Below are 15738 nucleotides of genomic sequence, written 5' to 3' on the forward strand. Positions count from 1 at the left end.
TAACTGTGCAAATAAATATTTTATTACATAACATAATGACAGGATGAGCCCAAGCAATGTAATGTTTTTTTTTAAAGTATCAGAATGAAATTGTTGAAGAATCCAATATATAACAATACAGATTTTATTTTGCTATGAGAATCAAACAGAGAAAAGTGGCTGGTAACTAAAACACTCACATTGCTGAGGAGTTACTGTTTGATAATCATTTTTTCAGTTCAATGGAAACCGTTACAATTCTATTTAGGGGACATACTCATTTAAATGCCATAGTATAAAATAAGCTTCAATTTCTTAAAATAAATATATTTATAAAGATCGAACATAAAATTTTGTTTTTTACAGATTAAGTTGTCTATCTCAGTAGGTCATGCACATAGATGAGTACACCTATTCCAAGCAGAATGTGGGTATATACATGATAACACACAAATATTGCTAAATTTTACTTCAATCTTCTTATTAATTACAATGTTAAGGAGGCATGAAGTATAGACTCATTATTATTATTTGAAAGCCACCATGAAATATTAAAAGGAGGGTGAGAGGGTACATTACTTCAGTGTTTTGATGAATTAAAACTTTTAAATCCCAGGAAGCAATGGATAGAATCCATTAGTTTATGCCTCAAATCTTTTATAATCAACTTAAACTGTAATGAAACATCAAGGCTAATACTCATTCTGCTAGTTTATGTAACAAGATGAACCTCAATACCAACTTTACAATGATTGGCAAACTGATATAATTTTTTGGCTTAATAGCTGGGATTTGTCTGAAATCCTTGTTCTCCATTACTTGAATATTGTTTCATGAACTGGAATTAGAATGCAGAATGAAGTCATTTTCAATGAAGTCTGCCTGTCTGAACCTGTCTCTCATAATACAGTTAACATTTACATAGGAGATTTTTGGCTAGTGCTAAGGGATCTTCATTCACAATTACTGTTAAGGTATACCTATATAAACACAAATAACACTCCCTATCTTTTGTTCCGTGAAAGTCATGAATAGTCACTAAGTGCTTACTCCTTCACTTTCAGAAATATCGCACATTTGCCTTTTTTTCAACACGGATATCTAAATGTCTCATGATATCTTTAAGCCACACCAAAAATACCTTAAGTACACACACTGGAATTATGGATACCTTACTGGCATTCAAACACAGTTTACCTCAGACATCAATCGACTTTTAATTTATATACTGAAGAGAAGTTAAGGACTTTATGCAAGTTCATCATAGAGTCAACCAATATCATTGGTATTGAAGAAGATTTGAACCTCAGGCTTCAACTGACTAACTCCAAAATGTCTGTTCTAAATCTTGAGTGATTATAAATATCAATTTTCCATCCATACCTCAAGTAAACTTGATTCATTTCTGGGGTCCTCTTTCAGCTTCCTCGTAGGAATCAACTGTTCTAATTACAAAGAGCTGCACTGAAACTGTCATCTTAAAAAATGTCCTTTCAGTTTTCTGAACCCATTCCAAGAGTCACAGGGAAACATAGCTCTTGCTCATTAGAACTCTTAGAGGAATGTATGCTCCTCCATGCAGACCAAGAATTTTTCTCGATACAGAATTTACTTGCAAGTGTGCACATCAACATGAGAAACACAGGTTCTGCACTTCACAACACAACACCAGTAGAATCTGCAATCACAACGCTCACGCAATGTAGCCCTCCTTGTGTTGTATCCACGACCACAGCAAAGTAGATTGCAGCCATCCATTCCTGGAGAAGTGCGATTGCAAGTACGTCCTTGGGTACCTGACGGAGGAGAAGAGACAAAATATATCAAATTTCTATAAAATGACAACAATACATGACCTTCAGTAACATTTATGAAGGATCAAAGGTCTCAAGATTCATACTTTTAAAAGTTATGACATCTTAAAGAGGCGGCTAAAAATTGAAAATTAATGTTAGCCAGGAATTTTGTTTGGGGGGGGGTCCAAAACCATGGGGGTACTAAGGTATTTTTGAAAAACAGGGTACTAAGTTAAGGGTTTTAAACTAATTTTAGCACTCTTCATAATTGAAAAAACTTAATTTTTCATAGAAATATTTTGTAAATTCATGATTTTTCAATATTTGGTCAATAATACTGTAACCAAGAGATATTTGATCAAGTATGGATAGAGACGACCCATAAATGAAAATTCTATCAGCCTGAAGAAGATATTTTGATGAAGGTATTTTATCACTAAACTTATTATAATACACTTCAACCCATACTTGAATTTATGAGATTAATATAAAAATTGGGATGCTCTGAATCTTATGCAAAGAAAACATGCAATAGTAAAGTTCTATGCTGGAGGTAGATACGATTGTTTGAGGAACATCATTGACTACCTAAGATTTCTTCCTCGAAGAAGTGCAACTATGGCTTACCAAGAGATCCCACACTGATATTTCTAATGCAGTAATTTGGTGAATCTTCCATGTAGACCAGGTCTGATGGAGTAGGCAGAGAGAGGCTTGGATCACGGATTTGTAAGCGACCCCTACGGTTAACTTTAACTTCTGTGGCTCCATCATATTTGTCAAGAATGTGATCACCTATAGAGGAAAAAAAATGTGTTAGACATTAAAAACCACATGATGTAGTTACAGTGTAAGGGTACTACTGTTGCTATAGCATGTTCTTCATATGTTTGATGTTTCATTTGTCATACATATGGTACTATATATATCACTATACACCATATGTACCGTAGTATATTTATAGAAACCAGAGTATATGTAAAAATAAGTACAATTAAATATGCACTATACATGGTATGTGCATTGAGCATACATTTTACATCATAAGAGGATTTCCTTTTGAAAAAATATCCATATTTTTTTTAGCCCTTGAAATAAAAATTTAAAAAATGCCTCAGAGAAATTATGGAATAAATTAAAAAAGTAAATAAAAATAACAGTGCCCAAAATAATGACACTGAGTAGGTATTAGGAGGACCAACAACATAGTTCATCTTTGTTATCATCATAGTTAGGACGGATGGTAGGAGAGGGCAATGCGATATTGGCAATAGCCTACTAAAGGCAGGCCACGGCTTAACTTCCATTTAGGGCACATAAAAATCTTACCACCATCTGAAACTGGGCCCACAGAGTGGGAAGCCAGTGCTCTAGCCAACATATCAACCCATTCCACCTGAAATACTGAAGTTTGTTGAAAGAAATGTCCGAAATGTCATCCCCTTTATGGTCATTCTTAGGGCCAAATCAAAGGGCCATGAGGGCCCGGCCACCCACCAACCCAGGGTGTGCAACTATGGATTTCAAGAAAGAGCCTTTTGCCAATATAGAGGTAAATCTCACCAAATTGGAAGAAGAGAAAAAAATCATCATGTATGAGGGTATTCACAGTGAAGCTGGGTTATTTTTTGGTTAATATGTAGTCATCAGCATTAACATTACTAAAACTGATTGCTGAAAATTGTGTTACTTGCATTTTCTGTTATTACGTTACAAATTGCAGCACCTTGAAAAAGTGGGCCTCCGGCTTACTACCAAAATGGGCACCGGGCCGCCCAAATCCTAAATCCAGCCCTGGTTCTTCAATTCACTTCTTTTATTTACTGCTTATTGTTAGATACATAGCAATGATGAGAAAAATTAAGTCCACCAGTAGAGGGAAGAAGGGGATTGTTTATCAGTGAGCAGGCATATTTATGTCAAAAATATTTTAATTACAAATTGAATCATGTCATTTGCAAATACCATTGCGACATTTATCTTTGGTACATATTTCAATTACTTATAAAAAAATGAGTTAATATTTTTTTGCGAAAAATTTCCATTTTAAGTTGATGGGCTTAAAATGTAAAAATATAAGCTGCGGCCATATAAAAGCTTGGCTTAGAATGACTCAAATGCATAATGACTCACCAACTTCTCGGAAGGATGCCAGCTGCTGCCAGCAAGTAATGAGGCTACATGATCCAGATACTCCATGGCACTTGCAGGTTACCCTGGTCTTCTGAATAACAGCCTAGAATGAATAATGAAATAATAAGTGATGATTATCAGATGAATGTGGAAAGATATCATTTTTGCAAATAAATTTCTTTAGCTATAAACAGTAAAAATTTATTAAATATAGCAAAGCTGTCAATGACCAAGAAGTTTTCATTCAAATAGATGAAGGTTTGTAATTAACTCGGTATCATTTTTACTTTCTAAAATGCTCTGCACAATATGAAATGGCCCTTTGAAGAAAATTCCTGGTGACGCAAACTCCTGGATCCCGTTGCGAAAAATTCCTTAATCTCGCCAAAACTGCACGCCATAATTTTTCTACAGAGGGAGATAGAATCGTTTCTAATACCCCATTTGGAATATTATGGCAGGGGGGAGAGAAATAGTATGGGAGAGAGACCGATTATCCTTGAACGAATTAACCATCAACATGCATTGGCGGATTTGCGATGAAGGAGGTGACTAAGGGGTTCAATACCCCGAAGAAAAGCATCGCATCAAACCACACAAAAGACCCTTTTCGTGACTCAGTGACTTTTGGTTTTAGGACACATAAAATTTTAGTTAATTCCTAAATATACACATCTTTATTAAATTTTCGCCTTTTTTTCTGACGCTCTCACGAGACACGAATAATTTCTTTGATAATTTGTGGATAAAAGACTACTAACTAAAATGTTTTGCTTTTTTTCCGACGGTATTTCGAACAGTTTTTATCCCCGAAGAAAGATATTAAGCGGTAATAGTGGTATAGTCAAGCAGGAGACTGGTCATTTATTATCTTTTAGCATCTGCATGCAAAACTGCATTCACGAATAAAGACTTGAGTATGAAATACTGTAACGTACTTATGTAGTTTTTTCACTAGCGTCTCCAAGCACCAATGAAAAAGTTGAAGTTTAAGTGCTCAACATGGTTTATTTTTCAAAATAAAATTGCACTACTGAAAACTTTTCCCTAAAAATTTTAGGGGCAGTATTATTTAGGTTTTACGCTTTCCCTGAAGCAGTGAGCCTCCTTAAACCCAAGATATAGCGGAAGGTAGGGGATGGGAGAGGTAACTTAAACAGCTGGGAGCCACCCCTGGAGTGTGCCCATTCATAAAAGCATAAATATATGCGGATTCCACTTTGTGCGGGATGCAAGGGTGTTAGCAGGGATGGATAGCCTTTTAGCCAAATGAAATCGGAGTGCGAACTTAGGCGAGGAATGGGGAGGGAGGAATTGTTAAGGGGGAAGGGGGTTGGAATTTGGGAGTTAGGCCCTCCCGTTATGTATGTGCGCTGGCAGAGGGCGAGAAGGCAAGGACTGGATTAACAAGATTGAAGTAAGATGGCTGGGATTGGGTCGATTTGCCTAATTTATTTGTAAGGGGAGCACAGCGTAAATACTCACGCTGTGTATCTTACGAGGACAAAAGTTGGATGACCTATCCTTTTCATATTTTTTTGTAAATTTTAAAATTATCTAGCTCAGTAATTTTCATTAGTCGAACTATATTTTCGTATAGATTTTGTAAAACAAAGGTTTTTGATCCCTATGTTTGCCTATTTCCTTAAGAAATAGCTTCTCAAAAGGAGAGAAACATGAGACTTGTAACTTTCATCGCCAAAATTATCGCTTAACGGACCAAAATTTATTGAATAAATTTGAAGATTTAAGCGTGATGGAGTATAATTTTTCCATTTTGAAACAAAAACTTGCAATTTCCACGATTATCAAATTTATTTCCGGCAGACAAAACCATTTTGTACCTTGAAGATGATTTAGTAACATCGAAATCTAGGTCGGAAATAATTTTTATTATAATGGAAAAATGCAAATGTTTATTTCAAAACAAATTTTTGTTAGTGCACCACTGGGAAATTTCTGCTGTTTCTTCATGTCCACAGAATACTAATTCGTGTTCCGATGGTGCTGTGGAAATATAAGCCTTCAAGTAAGGCGAGAGGATAAAATAACTAATGTTGAAAGATATCTCAATGGGGAAACTAAAAGTAACAGTAAAAGTAACTTATAAAGTAAATGTTACCAGCGGCGTAACTAGAAATATGGTTTGGGGGATGGGATGGCCTGGGCCCCCCCAGGCAACAGGGGGTCGGGAAAATATTTGAAAAATTACATGCCTGGAAATGCATATTAAATCATTTTGGCACTAAAACTTTAACTTTAATCAGATGCAGTTATTATACGTCAAAAATAGACAATAGTTTTTAATATTTTTTTATTTCTCTGAGGTTTTGGGGGGATATCCCCTCAAACCCATAGTTTTGCCACTGAATGTTACTTTTTTTAACTTTGAACTTCAGTCTGCTGCCTTTTATAAGCCTGCTGCCTCTTTTGTTACTTCCGTCAGCCGATGAGTACAATAATTAGGACATATTCGGAATTTATCTTAAAAATACCGTAAACTTCGTTTTTCGGACAAACCTCCTTAAAATCAAAAGGGTGATACGCATAAGAAAAAATTGATATTATACACGCAGGAAACATTGCCGTAGTGTTTGAAACTTTTGAGCTGTTGAAAAATATTTTTTATTCACTGTGAAAATTTCAAATTTTCTATTGCATATTACTTGGACGCTATAAAATTGTTTTCCTCGGCGTACCTTTAAATTTAACGGTAAATTTCTTTATAAATTCACTGTAACCAATTAACTTTCCCGAGATTGCTTCTGTTGCACCTTCCCTCAACAATACCCCACCAAACAACAACACCCATTGGAACGGCACTTACCCTCCGCCCCGCCTCGTTGTTGTGCAGATTCATGAGGCTCCTGCCTTGGTCCCTCGAGCCCCTCTTGAAGTTTCGCTCTCGCTCGCGGACGTCCACGAAGCCCTGCGTGAACCTGTTGGGGAGAGAGGACACGAGCGGGTGAGAGAAACTTACCCACGGTGATAAACGACCACTGAAGCGAGACCAAGGTAAGCTAAACTTTAATTTTACTTAACACGATTGTCTTTTTTTACCCATGCCACTCAACGAAATGACGAAGAGACGATTTTCTTTACTCGTTGGCTTAGTTCGTCGACTTTTTAGTACCATATTTTACTATCATTTTTTTTCTTACCTTGACCTCGTTTAATACATATTAAAATAGTTCTTGGAGTGTAAGTCAATGTATGTTATGCAATAAAAGTTTTAGCCAACGTTTCTATTTATTTTAAACCATCCTCAGGGCTTAACTTTGTACATATTTATTGAAAAAATAAATATTTTTATAAATTTGATGGTTTAAAATAAACAGAAACGTAGGCTAAAACTTTTATTGCATAACATACATTGACCTACACTCAATGAACTATTTCAATACCGTATTTTACTACATTTTTATAATAATTTAACAATAAAAAATTATACAAGAATTTTATAAGAGTTCATCCGCTTATCCTTTAGTACTTCAAAAGTTTGGTCAACTTTTTTTTTAGCTTGAAAAAAATCTACAGTCTCATTTTGCAAATATCTGCTTAAAATATAAGTTGCACTCAAGACATCACTCAGACTATATACAGTTAAAATGAATTCACAATTACAAATTGATAACAATAAACATCTTCCTTTAGTTGCCGTTTTATAATCATCCCACTTTGACACTTTTTCGAGAGCTTTGGCTATATCATGTAAGTCGTCTCTAAAAGTTACAATAGCTTTGTGCCTTTCTACCCATCTAGTCTCACAGTTACCAGTCATTTGATGACCTAAGATATCAACAATAGTTTTATTACGCTTACTTGATGCTTTAAAAAGTCGCGGGAAGAGATGTCGAATCTTGTTCCTTTGAATCATTTTCTAGCCGAGGCTTCTTCCTTATTAGCCACCTAACCATTTTGCATATCTATGCAGATAAATTTAGATCTACACGTACACAAAGAAAGAGAAATCAGTTTGATAACATAAAAAAAGAATACAACCCCAAAACGAATGCAACTGCCCAAGCTCACGTGTGATTGATGAATTACTCCAACCGTTTCAGAGAGTAAGTCTTCAACTTTAGAATGTGTCGCCAGAGGAAATCTTCAACAATTTTTGCTCGTAATTGTACAGAGCTCCAACTTCAAACAGCAGGCCAGCAAAACAGATACCTGCGCTCCATCTTTGTGCTGCTTGACCGTGCGCACGAGTGGAAACGACCGATGAATCTGTTGTCGGAGTTGCAGACTTTCAAATTCGAATCATAGATCTGGCAAGCTCATCTAAGGAATATATAGTTGCAGAAATTTTCTACAAAGAAAATAAACTCGCCTGCCGATAGTGAAACAAATTATTCGGAACATCTCAACTTCGAGAAAAACTCTTTCTGGCTGTAGGAATGTATGTACCGTAGAATGGGGTGACTTCGGCCACACGCGCTTCGCTTCACAAATTGATACTTGGTAGCACAATGGGTGACGAGCCATCATTTCATTCTCGCCTTTCCTGGCATAGGTAAGAGGAGATTGCAAGCAGCAAAAAAATTCCGTCAGTCACCGCCCAGGGGGGGGGGGGCGCCCCCTGGCTGGAGCCGCCCCTGTATCACTATCTTCTTAGTCACCAAGTCAATCGAAATTGACCATAGAAGGAGCGAAGAAATTTATCAATAATGAGAGTTTTATTTTTATTCCTGAAAAATATTGAGAGCGAAAACAAAATATTCTGAAGACCAAGGGGAGTCGGTCGTTCAAGTCTCTTTCTTTTCTTGAAAGAAAAACGTAAAATAACCTGACAAATTTAAATACACCAACGAATGAAGCTCGCCATGAAAAAATATTTGACTTCACCGGGATTCGAAACCGGATCGCCCGATTGCCGGTCAGGTGTGCTAGCCAGTTACAACACCCGAAGATACAGAGCGAACTTCGGGATGGGTTTTACCGAACAAGATGTTGACGTCACAAGTACACACTGTGGCACATGTGGCGAGGGTCGTGCTTACTAAGCCACTGTCGAGGTGAAAAACCCTTATTTTGTCGCTGGTCTGAGACGACGAATTTCAAAGCACTGCAGGAACAAGTGCCTTGTACGCAGTCACGCGCAATGGTGCAAAGTTAAATACACCAACGAACGAATATTCGCAATGAATTATTGTATTATGAAGTTCGCCATTAAAAAAAATTTTTTATGGCGAACTTCATTCGTTGGTGTATGTAACTTTGCACCCGTGCGCGTGACTGCGTACAAAGTCACTTGTCCTAAAGTGATTTGGAACCCGAAAAATGATAGAAAATTGGTCCTCTATTAATTTTCTCCATCAATTTACGCGGAAAGTAATATTATAAATGCCGAAGAAAGGGAATCTACCTCTGATAAAACGTAGTCGTAGAAAAAGTTGACGTAATAGCTATTGTGTAATGCAATCGATTTCATGAAGGCTTCGGGCATATGGTCAGCACTTGTCCCTCTCAAAGAAAGAACCGCAGTATTTAGACCGCAAAAGTGAACGAGGAGATTGCGGTCTGGCGCAGCACAACTGGGCGATGAATGGCTGTGAAAACGGTTTCACAACGATATGAATCCCTTCCGCAATCGATAATGACAACGGGCACGACAGTACAGCCCAACTTGCGGCTTACCACGATTTAATGAAGCTTGTTTAGGTTTTTTGAGCATTTATTCATACTTACACACTGTATTGTTACATTATAATACACTCTATATTGTTAACTTATTTTAAAACTAAGGCTAATTCTATAAAAGTTTGGATCAGCCTTTTTTTGCCGTTGAGACTTTTCTAAAATATAATTTTTGAATAAAGTTCTGGTTATTTTATAACGAGACCGACCTATGGGCTCACCTTTTTTCTGGCTCAAAAGAAGCCGATGATAAAAAATAAGATAACCACCCAAAATTTTCTAGGGCTACCCGATCAATAAAATCACCGTAAGAGTGTAGTCAGTGAATAATTTGGTTTCTTGAGGACGCTGGATGAAGTACATTATTCATTTTCGAATTTAGAAGTACAAAAGGAAAGAGTAGCATAATAAAAAAATAAAGAGTAGCATAATAAAAACTGGCTGTTTAATTATTCTCAAATTGAATAAATACTTTCTCAAATTAAATTTGATAATTATTATAATATATTTAGTCAAAGATATTATTTTTGTTAATGTTGGTACATTTTTCCCTTAATATCTACAAACCAATGCATGGAAGATTATTGTGTAATGACGGTAGCCTAAACACAGATTTGCCTTCCAGGTTACCTAAAGCTTATTAAATTATGTATGTATCTTTGTCTGTAATAAATATTATAATTATTATATAATGAATGCATTCCGCCTTTCATCAGAGTGGAATGGAGCTCTTGATAAAGAGGAATGATCCGATGTACATTCTTTAATTGTGCAGGCACTCACTTGTATCCGTACTCGAGGTTGTCGCCGCAGCCGCCCCAAATCCACTCGCGATGTAGGTCCCTAGGTCTGCCGGCCCTCGAACATCCACACGACGACAGCTGCCCATCCCGACAGGCGCGGGACACGGCGTGCACCACGGCCGCCGCCGCAATGGAGTGCGCGAATGCCGCCTCACGGCTTCCTGTCGTGATGAAAAGAAAGATATAGGATTGGTAAAGATGACTACCAAATTATATAATAAGCAGTAACGAATCCAAGGAGGGGGTAGGGGGGTCTATATCCCCCCCCGGAATATCCAATTTACATAAGATAAAATGATTATTTATTCAGTTGTCGAATATACGCCGGAGAGGAGAGCCCCGAAAACTCAAATTACTAAAAAAAGTACACAATTTTTTGTTTTTAAAAACTTAATTCTTTGTGAAATAAGTATTGAGACGTTCTGAAAGTGTTTTTAAAAGCCCCGAAATTCTCAAAAATTCGTAACCTCCCGGACCGCCAATGTTACACTCACCCCTACTCCCAATGCCCCCTTTATCCCTCTCATGGATACGCCACTGATACTAGAGTAACTCATTTTGCCACTATTTTCAAAGAGCAAATGGTAGTAGACGGAAAAATTAACCAACCCGCATTTATTGCGAATATAGGGTTAATGGAGTAAAAAAGGTAGGTACACACGCCCCGACAAAAAAGCGTTGTATATTATTTACAAGATCAAAAGGGCTATCCCTTATCCCATCCGGTTAGATAGATTATCAGGGGATAATTGTTAGACTTTTACACATTACCGAGAATTGCTCCCGGACCTGCCACAGACCTGTATCGGAAAGTGTACATATGCAGTTTTAATCGCTACAGATCTTCTGCCATCATTTTTACCACAATTTTTAGAAATATCAACTAATAACAACTAAAATTTTATCAATTTTTGGTCAGAGGGACGACCCTTTAATTCAACAGAATATCAGTCGTTTTTAATTAATAAATAGGCATTAAAACATCATAGTGCAGTTTATATTCATATTATTTATCAATTGGATTACATAATTATCCAGATTCGTTTAAACACAACCCGGAGAACAGCAAACTGAAAGAACAGAAGTATAAGGAAAACAGAAAGTAACGCTTTGAAGATAAAGAGAGGAGAGCCGGTAACGGGAGCAAATATTTGATTAGCATGCAAAACAATACATTCACAAGAACATGTGCACACTCCCTCATCCAATTAACATCGCCGAGACACTCTTCTCTGAGTACCACTGTCTTACTGCATGTGCAATGAAACGAGACTCTTGTTTTTTATTTTAACCTTAAAGGGAAACACGAACATCCTCGGAGCGAGAGCGGCCTTTGGATGAGCGGGAGGAGGATTCCTACACGGCGCGTGTTCCCGCACGCCTTAATTAAAACGGGGAGGAAACGAGGAAGCGAAGGAGGCTGTGGGGGAGGAGAAAGGCAGAGAAAAAGGTAAAAGACTCGAGGAGCAGACAAATTGAGCGGGAGATAATAAATACGGGTGACTCGTTTGAGGATCTCCCTTGGGGGACGGGCAGGTGAGGCGCTGGGCGCATTTGTCTTGCGGGGGAGTCAAAAGCGACGAAAATCTCCGCGCCACTGATTGGAGGTTATCTTCATTCCGGCGGGAAAGATTATTCTCTCGGCCGGAGTGGAAGGGAAACAATGGAAGGGAAGCTGGCGGGTATGGGCAACACCCCACTCAACTCCCGGGGACCCTGACTAACTGAACCCCGTGGCTCCCACCCACGAGCACCCAATTCCATTATTCCACCTCCTCGCCTCTCTCACACCCCCGTCGCCTGGATGCGAACATTTATCTTCACCCTCCGAATGAATGCCCCCTCCTCTCCTCTCCACACCCTCCCCCTTTTGGAACCTGTCTGACCCTCCCTCCCTGCCACCCTATGCATCCCCTCTTACCCCACCATTCCTTCCCGGCTGCGTGTCTTCAGATCCTCCTGTACCTACGCCCAGCGGCTGAGCGGAGCATTTTGCCGCCCGGAGAGGGAAACCTATGTGCCGCACCTCCTCACCACAAAATATAATATCACTATTGAGGCGAATCTACGGGGAGCGGGTAAAATATCAATTATCAAAAGGGATATTTTGTCCAAAACTTTAAATCATTAAAATCACAGCAAAAATTTTAAATTAGATTACTACTAAATGGTTGGCGAGGAGAGGCAGCTTTTAGATGAGATACGGAGGAGACAGAAGGTGAGTATGGGAGGAACGGAAAGGGGATGTTCAAAATGGTGTTAGAGGGTAGAATGTTAGGGAAACGAGGGAGGGGGAAAGAATAGGATTTTTAGATAAATTGAAAGGGAGTAGGTCTTACAGTGAATTAAAGAAGACAGTGCTGGAAGGAAAGGGAGGCTTCCAGATCACTTCTTTAGTACTCCATGGAAACCTACCTTAATCGGTATAACACTATAATCAATCAATTACTACTAAAATCGTTCATTAGTTAATGTTACATTAAATAGTAAACACTGTTAATCCAAATCAACTAGGAAATCATAATAAATAATTTTTGGTATATTTTAATATTAATAGCAATAATAACAACAATGTTACATTGACTAGTAAGCAATAATAAAAAATACTTTTACGTATAAAAATTATTTCTTAATATCAATCCATAAAGAAAGTTTCTGGTATATCGAAAATTATGATTGCTGAAATACTGGCTTAGCCGAAGTCAAAAATTTTTTAAGTAGTTAAAGAGAGTAATTTTTTTTACAGTGGGTTGCTCTTATGAAAGGGACACGCTTCAGGCCGCGTCTCCTAAATATTTCGAGGTATTTTAATCCTATTCCCCACCTTCTCGCTCAACCACCGCCTGGTACGGCCTAAACTACTAGCTGATACAACATGATCAGCACTTTCTTCTATTGGGTACGTACATCGAACAATGCTTCAAATCAAATATTTAAGTGTGTTATGAATTTTAAGTTAAACAATAGAGATAATTGCTTAGATTAGGAAGTTATCTCGCTAAGTTAACAGATGCCCGAGGCAAAAGACCTCTTTTCCCTGTGGCGACGTCAGCGCGGAATGAAGACTTGTAGAAGTGTTACGAATGATATCTATTCGTACACTTATCGTACAAGACTCTGCCTAGAGTCACAGGAGACGCGGTTTTTATACGGGTGGCGAATCATCTAGAGAGCCACATCATAACTCTTTTTAGTCATCTAAAATGGTCTGACAATGAGTAAAATCGGAAAAATATTCGCTGGCATCAAGAATGGGACCCTGGAGGTGAGACCGGAACCATTGAGATAACTCGGCACGTACGAGGAAACATTCGCACCGCGCTAGTGCGAAAGCCGACAAAACCCTCTCACATAAATTGCCACGGGATAAAATTCTCCTGGACCACGAATCAAACCAAAGACTTTTGAAGTACCGGTAAAATTGCCATGGAAATTCAGAACCTGGGTAGCGTAGGGAACCGGAAAGCCAAAGGTGAATGGTTTCGTTCTTGGTGAAGGGAATTTTTTCAATTAATGTGAATTACACATTCTGACGTTTACGCGATTTAAGGAAATATCGTAGGAACAAACTTCCTCATAGAATAATCTTTCATTTCTGTAGGAACATCAATTGCCAACACTTTATTCAAAAATCCCCTGCGAAGAAGATACACGTGGAAGATGCCAGGAGACCGTAGAAGATTCCAAATCGACTACATTCTAGTGAAACAAAGATTCAGGAACCAGGTGAAGGACTGCAAAAGCTATCCAGGGGCAGATATCGATAGTGACCATAACCTAGTTATGATGAAATGCCACCTTAAATTTAAAAAGTTGAAGAAAGCCGTGAAAAACATATGGCAGGTTGAAAAATTGAGGGAGGTTCAGCATCAACTGGCTTTTAAAGAGGCTGTAGAAAATAAAATAGGGGAGGATCCGACCAACAAACCAATGGAAGAGAGTTGGAAAACCATTAGAAGTGGTCTGCAGGCGGCAGCTGAGGAAGTTCTTGGTAAAAGAAGAGTCGTTATGAAAAAACCATGGATCACGCAGGAAGTATTAGATCTCATTGAAGAAAGAAGAAAATACAAGGCTGCGAAAACAGAGGAAGGACAGAATCGTTACAAGAGGATAAGGAACGAAATATGTCGTAAAGCGCGAAAGGCTAGAGAAACGTGGATGAAAAGCATTTGCGAAGACGTGCAAAACAATCTTAAACATGGAAAAGTAGAGGCCGCTTATAGGATAGTGAGGAACCACTTTAAGGAAAGGGGCGTAAGATGTAATACCCTTAGGGACAAAAACGGAGAACTATTGATTGAAAACGAAGAAAAGGGGAAGAGATGGAAGGAATATCTGGAAAATTTGTACAAAGGAAGTCGCCTCAGAACGAATGCTATCGAAAACGAGAGGGAATTGGATGCCGATGACATGGGAGCCCCAATTTTAAGATCGGAATTTGATGCGGCTGTAAGAGACCTCAGGATAAATAAAGCGTCTGGCATTGATGACATTCCTGCGGAACTAATCAAAAATTCAGGAGAGAAGACGTTGAACCAGCTATACAAAATCATAAGTGAAATGTATACGACAGGTGAGATACCAAAGGATTTCGAAAGGAACATTATAATCCCTATTCCTAAGAAGAAACGAGCGGAGAAGTGCGAAGATTTTAGGACCATAAGCCTTACCACACATGCATCAAAGATACTGATAAGGATCATCTATAGAAGAATAGAACGAAAAGCAGAAGAGTACTTGGATGAGGACCAATTTGGATTCAGGAAAAACAAAGGCACAAGGGAAGCAATATTGGCCCTAAGACTGCTCATAGAAAAGAGAATGGAAAAGAACAAGCCAACATTCGTCGCGTTTGTGGACTTAGAGAAAGCATTTGATAACGTGGATTGGAGCACAATGCTTGGAATCCTAAAGGAAATTGGGGTTCTTTATAATGACAGAAGAATCATCCATAGTTTATACAAAAACCAAGTAGCCGTGATAAAATCAGGGCCCAGCTGTGAAGAAGCAAGAATTAAGAAAGGAGTGCGACAAGGCTGTACATTGTCACCCGTAATTTTCAACGTTTACATTGAAAAAGCCATTAAGGAAATCAAAGAAAAGGCATTGGGAGTGAATATCCATGGAGAAAAAATAAGCATGCTAAGATTTGCCGATGACATAGCCGTTATAGCAGAAACAGAGAAGGATTTGAAAAATATTCTGGTTAATATGGGTAGGGTAATGAGTAGATATCAACTGAAAATAAGCACGAAGAAAACCAAGATCTTAGTATGCAGCAGAAGAGAAGAAGTCAAGACCAACATTAAAATAGGAAGGCAAAAACTGATAGAAGTGGATGAATTCTGTTATTTGGGAAGCAAGATAACTAGTGACGGGAGAAGCAA

At 38.2% G+C, this 15738-nt stretch overlaps 1 protein-coding gene across 1 annotated transcript in view; it reads right to left on the reverse strand.

Annotated features, from left to right (window-relative positions):
- LOC124157882 (protein Wnt-5b-like) overlaps positions 1-15738 on the reverse strand; it is a 264083-nt gene continuing 248345 nt past the window's right edge. The window contains exons 3-7 of the mRNA XM_046532948.1: positions 10332-10512; positions 6736-6847; positions 3909-4011; positions 2403-2570; positions 1-1775 (exon numbers count right to left, since the gene is read on the reverse strand). Coding sequence (XP_046388904.1) covers positions 1588-1775; positions 2403-2570; positions 3909-4011; positions 6736-6847; positions 10332-10512 — 752 coding nt within the window. The 3' untranslated portion in view covers positions 1-1587. The remainder of the gene's footprint in view (positions 1776-2402; positions 2571-3908; positions 4012-6735; positions 6848-10331; positions 10513-15738) is intronic.

The sequence above is a fragment of the Ischnura elegans genome, chromosome 4 (assembly GCF_921293095.1).
Source record: "Ischnura elegans chromosome 4, ioIscEleg1.1, whole genome shotgun sequence".
NCBI lineage: Eukaryota > Metazoa > Arthropoda > Insecta > Odonata > Coenagrionidae > Ischnura > Ischnura elegans.